Here is a 7,704-nt window from a genome sequence, read left to right as displayed (position 1 = left end):
TGAAGTTTAGGACATCGTGAGAACAGGCTGTTCACTGCAGAACTGCAGAAATTCAACTCTTAGAAAAATAGTAAAACAGAAAATGAATGGGTGAATGCTATTATGGAAGATAAAGAAATAGTACATGGTGACTGGCAAGACATCATCATCAGGGATGGAGAACTGTTAAATGGTTAATGCCATAATAATATGCAAAATGCAATCAACTGGCAGCATCTGCTGCGGTGGGCTGGTGCCCTGCCCGGGATTTGTTCCTGCCTTGCGCCCTGCGTTGGCCGGGATTGGCTCCAGCAGACCCCGTGACCTTGTAGTTAGGATATAGTGGGTTGGATGATGGATGGATGGCAGCATCTGTGAGCATGTAAAGCATGATAGAAAATGAAGCCCGTTGGTTGGTGTCAAAACTGTGATTTATAGCCTTTGTAAATGACCGGAGTTGTAAACAACACATTACGCTTGATTTAAAACTTAAACTGTTAAGTACACATTATAACTTGTGGAATACCTGGCGTACATTATATAGTTATACATATGATGAAGAAAACACCTTGGCTGTATTCGCCTAATTCATAAAGAATATAGAATTCCTTGCATATGGATATAAATGAGTCTACATGTTTCAAAGAGTTTGCCACGGTCAGTCACAGGAATGCATGAGGCCAACACGACGGGTCTGCTCCACACATTGTCTAAGTCGGTTGCAGTGTGTTGAGTAGTTTACTATTTCTTCACCTCGTCTGAAATTAAAAAAAATAAATAAATAAAAGACACCATTGAAAATGTCTGTCTGTTTTTTTTTCTGAGAGATTTATCAAGATATATCTATTTTTTTAATTTAGATATTTTTCTGTTTTTTATCTCATAAAGCCTGTAAGCTCCTCCACAGTAACTGAAAAGTCACAAAGGAGGGGATGGATTTCGAACTGCAAATTTAACTTGTAACAGGAAATCTTAAACTTTTCAATGTGCCTTTCTTATTCAAGCGAGTTTTGTCAGAGCTCATTTTGCATTCACAGATGAACATGGTGATTAGGGCCACTCCACACACTGACCTGGAACATAACATGCACACGCCATGTCCATTTTAATACATCTTCTGGCACATTTTGTTTTTTGCCAGGTGCCATGACAGAAGTCACTCTGCTTTCCCTGCATGTATTCTCTGGTGTTTCCTGAGGCGACACCTTTGACTAAAGCCCTTCCCACATTCGGGACACCCATATGGCTTCTCTCCTTTGTGAATTCTCTGATGCATTCTCAGGTTGGACATCTGATTGAAGCCTTTGCCACATTCAGTGCAGCTGTACGGCCGCTCCCCCGTGTGGGTCCTCTGATGGGTTTTCAGGTGGGCTATCTGAATGAAGCCCTTCCCACATTCTTTACAACTATACGGCCTTTCGTCTGTGTGGATCCTCTGGTGGATCTTCAGACACTCCAAGGTCGTAAATGTCTTCCCACACTGATCACAACCATAGGGTCTCTCTCCAGTGTGGATCCTCTGGTGTATTCTCAGGTTCGTCATCTGACTGAAGCCCTTCCCACACTCGCTACAGGTATATGGCTTCTCTCCTGTGTGAGTCCGCAGGTGGATCCTCAAGTTGGCAATCTGCACAAATGCTTTCCCACACTCTTTGCAAGAATAGGGTCTTTCTTCTGCATGCGTCCTTTCGTGCATTTTGAACGTCTTGAAGACCGTAAAAGACTTTCCACATTCATTACAACTAAACGGCTTCTCTCCTGTGTGAATGCTCTCGTGTTTTTTGAGAAGGATCTTCTGACTGAAGCTTTTCCCACATTCTGAACAACTGTACGGCCTCTCACCGGTGTGGATTCTCTGGTGTATCCTCAGCCGGGCCAACTGTTTGAAGTCTTTCCCACATTCAGCACAACCATAAGGTCTTTCTTTTGCATGCACTTTCTGGTGCACCTTCAGGCTGGTCAAAAAGCTGAAACTTTTCCCGCAGTCACTGCAAGTGTGTCGATTCTCAGCCGTGTGACACTTTTGGTGATATTTAAGACATTTGACATTATTAAAGTTCTTCCCACATTCAGCACAGCTGTAGACCCTGTCCTCTGTGACGTTCTTCTGGTGTTCTTTCAAGCTGATATTGTGAATAAAGCTTTTCCCACATTCCTGGCAGCTGTAAGGTCTTTCCCCCGTGTGAATGCCTTCGTGTATTTTTAAACTTTTGAAAACGCTGAAGGTTTTTCCGCATTCCGCACAGCAATATGGTTTCTCGCCAGTGTGAGTTCTCTGATGATATATCAGATGGGTCCTTTGATTGAAGCTTTTCCCGCAGTCGGCACAAATGTAGGGTCTCTCAAACGTGTGAGTCCGCTGGTGACTCTTCAGGTGAGTTTTCTGATTGAAACCTTTCCCACAGTCGCTGCAATTATAAGGCTTCTCGGATGTGTGCGTTCTCTGGTGAATTGTCAGGTGCGTCAGCTGAATGAAGCTTTTGTCGCATTCGGCGCAAGTGTACGGCTTCTCGCCCGAATGACTTCTCAGGTGATTTTTCAGGGACGTCATATGACTAAAACACTTCCCACACGTGCTACAACTATAGGGTTTTTCTCCGGTGTGAATTCTCAGGTGATTTCTCAAGTGGGTATTCTGAGCAAAGCTCTTCCCACATTCTGTACAAGTGAAAGGCTTCTCTCCCGTGTGAATTCTCTGATGATTTCTTAGGGCACACAGTTGGCCAAATGCTTTGCCACATTCATTGCAGGAATAATGTCTTTCTTCTGTATGAATTTTCTGATGGTTTCGAAGTGCAGACAATGTACCAAATGACTTTTTACAATCTGGACACCAATGTGGTTTCTCGCCCATTCTGCCCTTTTCTGTTGTTTTCTTCCCCCACTCATTCACTGCAGAGGTTGTCAGGTCCTCGGGGACCACCACAGTACTACTTTGATAAAGTTTCATTAAGTCTTCCTCAGACTTCATGCTAGTGAATGAATCCACTGACTGAGGCTGGCCAAACACATTCTCCGATTTAATGTTTAAAGGAAGGCTTTTCTCATAAGCCTCCTCCTTTATGTGGGCAAATTCCTGTTTGGGAAATTCTTCTTTACAATATGCGGACATTTGCTCCTCTTCGGAACCTCCAGGCATGGCGGCATTCCTTCCTTCACCGTGTCTCACAACTATCGTTTCCTTCAGCAGAGCATCTTCAGTCTGACTCGGTTGAGGAGAATCTTTGGCCGTCTCACTGCACTCCTGCTCCACAAGCTCCTCTTTCATAGCGATGGTTTCATTAGGAAAGTCATCTTTGGCACTGGAACGGGCAATTTCCTTGTTTTCTGCAACAATGAAACATTTTTTTTAGAAAATTAAAATCGTCTGAAATAAGACTTTTTAACTGTTGACTGTTAAACCAACAATATAGAGTGCCTACAAAAAGTATTCACAACACATTCTCAGGCCATGTAACATTTTTAATCTGTTTTATCCAAGTGAGGACTATGGTTAAGATGGAGGCTATCTTGGCAGTACAAGGCTGTAAGGCAGAGATCAACCTCGTTCTGCTTTGGTCCTCAAAGGATACTAAAAATGAATGAGGGAACTGATGGTGGGATTGAGAACTAACAAGCGCACAAGTACCAAAGTGGTCTCCAACATAATTTCATGGCTCTTCCAAGTGAGAGTTGAGAGGTTTACTTACTTTGGCAGTGACGTTCTTTCTATGAAGTCAGTAGATGGATTGGGAGAGCATGGGGGGAATGGGGAGGTCATGAGGTTGCTGGACAGGGGTGTGCGGCGCTCCCGATATTTATGCAAAAGGACGAAGGTCCAAGTCTTTAGAGTCCTGGTGCTTCTTGTCTTGCTATATGGTTGCGAGACATGGACGCTATCCAGTGACCTGAGACGAAGACTGGACTTCTTCATGCGTGTCTCTCCAGAAAATCCTTGGGTACCGTTGGTTTGACTTTGTGTTGCTCTTGGAGTCCCGAATGAGGCACATTACCTGCATTGTGAGGGAGCGTCAGTTACGGCACTACGGCTGTGTGGCGCATTTCCCCGAGGGTGATCCGGCTCATAAGATCCTCATTGTTGGGGACCCAAGTGGCTGGACCAGGCCAAGGGGTCACCCATGTAACACCTGGCTGCAGCAGATAGAGGGTCATTTCCAGAGGGTGGGACTGGACCGCGTGTCTGCCTGGAGGGTTGCCAACTGGGATCCCGAGCTGTTTCGATGTGTAGTGGGTGTGGAAACGTATTGTACCAGTGTAGGCTCCCCAACTTGACTTGACTTCCAAGTCCATCCATTGTCTAACCTGCTGAATCCGAATACAGGGTCACGGGGGTCTGCTTGAGCCAATCCCAGCCAACACAGGGCACAAGGCAGGAACCAATCCCAGGCAGGGTGCCAACCCACCACAGTGACTTCCAAGTCACTTCACAATTTTTTTTTTTTTTTTCTTTAAGATCAATAAAGGATTTTTTTTTGCCATTGAGATTAACATGGAAGGATTTCAGCTTTTGGGATAGCAGGTATAAAAATAAGAAAGAAAGAGAAAGAAGTTCAAAACCACCAGGACTCTTCCTAGAGCTGGCCGGCCATCTAAACTGAGTGATCGGGGGAGAAGGGCCTTAGTCAGGGAGGTGACCAAGAACCAGATGGTCACTCTGTCAGAGGTCCTCTGTGGAGAGAGGAGAACCTTCCAGAAGGACAACCATCTCTGCAGCAATCCACCAATCAGGCCTGTATGGTAGAGTGGCCAGACGGAAGCCACTACTTAGTAAAAGGCACATGGCAGCCCGCCTGGAGTTTGCCAAAAGGCACCTGAAGGACCTTCAGACCATGAGAAACAAAATTCTCTGGTCTGATGAGACAAAGATTGAACTCTTTGGTGTGAATGCCAGGCGTCACGTTTGGAGGAAACCAGGCACCGCTCATCACCAGGTCAATACCATCCCTACAGTAAAGCATGGTGGTGGCAGCATCATGCTGTGGGGATGGAACTGGGAGACTAGTCAGGATAAAGGGAAAGATGACTGCAGCAATGTACAGAGACATCCTGGATGAAAACCTGCTCCAGAGCGCTCATGACCTCAGACTGGGGCGACGGTTCATCTTTCAGCAGGACAACGACCCTAAGCACACAGCCAAGATATCAAAGGAGTGGCTTCAGGACAACTCTGTGAATGTCCTTGAGTGGCCCAGCCAGAGCAGAGCCAGACTTGAATCTGATTGAACATCTCTGGAGAGATCTTAAATTGGCTGTGCACCGACGCTTCCCATCCAACCTGATGGAGCTTGAGAGGTGCTGCAAAGAGCAATGGGCGAAACTGGCCAAGGATAGGTGTGCCAAGCTTATGGCATCATATTCAAAAAGACTTGAGGCTGGAATTGCTGCCAAAGGTGCATCGACAAAGTATTGAGCAAAGGCTGTGAATACTAATGTACATGGGATTTCTCAGTTTTTTTTATTTTCAATAAATTTGCAAAAATCTCAAGTAAACTTTTTTCACGTTGTCATTATGGGGTGTGTTATGTGTAGAATTCTGAGGAACAAAATGAATTTAATCCATTGTGGAATAAGGCTGTAATATAACAAACAGTGGAAAAAGTGAGCGCTGGGAATACTTTCCGGATGCACTGTAAATGCCAGCTTAAGTGAAAAATTAAGGAAAACGTACTAAGTGATTAGAACATAAACACTGACTTAATCAATTTTAATGCAAAAAGATGCAGACTCCGCTGGAGTGGAGAAAAGAAAAGAAGAGCCGCCCAGGAAGCAGCAAGCGTATCAACCTCTGAGCAAACGAATGATAAACGTACAGAGAAAGAAGAGGAAAACTCAGTCAAGTGTATTTGTGCAGTGCGCCATTACTGGCTGTATATCAATACTAACCATTTGTGATGAGCAGTGCAGACACAGGTTTGACACTAAAGGGAATCGGCTATGTTAATATAAAATTCACTTGAGAGCTAATCAATGGAAAAGGCTTAAATGACCAGAAATAATAAAAAAAAGAAAAAGAACAATAATGTCACGCCCACAAATGCTTGCTACATGTCCTTTTAAAAATGTAGCAGACCCATTTTGTAATTTCTGGATTGACACAGAAATTGGGGAAATAACAGCTTGTTTAATAAAGGCAGGAGTCCAGTTAAAAGTAGAAAGTGGGTGGGGATGAACACCGGCAGTTAAGGTGGTCCGCACAACTGAACTTGGAGACCACTTAGTTAAGCCTTTTCACAAATGAATGTGACATTGAAGTAGCGGCTCTGCTTTAAAATTTAGGGTCACTTTCACCGGTGTCCGCACTAATCGTCAGTATCTGTATAACATTTTAAAAAGCAAACTTCACAAAAATACATTTAGATTTTTTTCCCCCCAATATCATTACATGTTACCTTTTTATTTTAACATTGTATTTCAATTTATCTTAAGTGTGTTTAAATGTAAAAATACTAGCGCATATTTCTAAACGGAAGAGTAAAAAAAATCTAATTTAAACAATTCGATCATTTAGCAGAAAGACTGAAACATTAATTTATGAAACCGGTTAGAACGAAAACCCGCTGCCTCAGTAGTGAACTTGAGGACCTCCATATGGTGGTCCAGATCTAATTATGCAATTTTCATTACGCAATAATTTAAGTTTATTACAAAGAAAATCACCCGGAAAATCCCGGACCATCGAGAAGTGTGCGAACTGACGACATGAAGAATCATCTCTGCGCCGAACTGGAATCGTCAGTGTCATGCAGACGATCTGCATAATAAGATCTGGACCACCCTGTAATTTAGACTATAAATTGCGCAGAATTAGAAGCCACGAACATGCCACAGAACTCAGCCCATCATTCGTTGTCTCCCCAAACATTTAAGGGGATTGAGCAGCGGTGCCTCTGAAGGTTTCTTGATACTTCCGAAGATGTGACTGCGTGTGTCACCTGTCACCCTGCCTTGCATCCTTCCGTGGCCACCTTACCTATGCTCCAGCTCCGTTCATCCCGGTAAGCCCCGGTGAGTAACGGGCATCGCTGGATGACCGACATCTCGCTGCTGCTATTATATGCCAAGCTCTCGGGGCGCACGATTCCCGCTTCACAATGGGGCGTTTCTAATTGCATGGTAACTTCCACTGTCCCGTGTTGAAACAAGGTAAGGTCTTCCCGTATGCACTCCAGCCGCGATCCTCCCTTCGTAAAGAGGAACTGGGGCCAGCACGCGTCACGTGACAGTAGCGCTCCGAAGAACCATGCGCTATTTTTTAAAACAAACTTTATTGGCAAGAACGGTACTCGCCGACAAGATTTAAATGTCCTGAACTAAAACAAAACGGTAAATTATTATTAATGTATTATTTTTGTAGTCTCCCCAACAGACGTACTTTGTGTTTGGAATTCGATTTTCCAAAACATTAAAAAAAAAATCTTCAAAAACTCCTGCCAACCAGCACACACAATTTAAAATTGTAAATCCGTTATCTACTTCAGTGGTTCTCAAACGTTTTCTTTCCAGGGATCCTTTAGATCACAAAATGCCTGAACTGTTGAAAGTGAAACTCACTTTCAGATTGTTTTGATTTTGACCTGCACCACGCCACATTTTTTGCATACGGTGATTTAGAGAGATGGTGCGCTTCTCTACGACTGCATAGTTTCTCAATTCTGGGAATGATGGATGACGGGCAGACTCTTATTATTATTATTATCCTGTACATACAAATGTGTCCTGCACTTT

The 7,704-nt window shown here is 43.8% G+C and overlaps 1 protein-coding gene across 2 annotated transcripts; it reads right to left on the bottom strand.

Moving 5' to 3' along the window:
• Positions 1 to 274: 274 nt before the first annotated feature.
• On the bottom strand, positions 275 to 7,186 carry LOC120536715 (oocyte zinc finger protein XlCOF6-like). 2 transcript variants are annotated; one of them, XR_005635173.1, is made up of 3 exons: positions 6,950 to 7,186; positions 1,053 to 3,306; positions 275 to 737 (listed from the first exon to the last, which is right to left on the bottom strand). XR_005635173.1 is itself a non-coding variant. In XM_039765173.1 (2 exons), exons 1-2 carry the CDS (start codon positions 7,089 to 7,091, stop codon positions 1,136 to 1,138), a joined length of 2,313 nt encoding a protein of 770 aa, XP_039621107.1. In that variant the 5' UTR covers positions 7,092 to 7,186; the 3' UTR covers positions 275 to 1,135. The 2 variants fall into 2 exon arrangements, 1 of the variants encoding a protein (XP_039621107.1); XM_039765173.1 differs by having other exon boundaries at positions 275 to 3,306.
• Between the last annotated feature and the right edge of the window lie 518 nt (positions 7,187 to 7,704).

Source organism: Polypterus senegalus, chromosome 10, assembly GCF_016835505.1.
Source record: "Polypterus senegalus isolate Bchr_013 chromosome 10, ASM1683550v1, whole genome shotgun sequence".
NCBI classification, from domain to species: domain Eukaryota; kingdom Metazoa; phylum Chordata; class Cladistia; order Polypteriformes; family Polypteridae; genus Polypterus; species Polypterus senegalus.
Note: the sequence above shows the minus strand (reverse complement) of the source record. Positions and strands in the feature narration are given on the sequence as shown.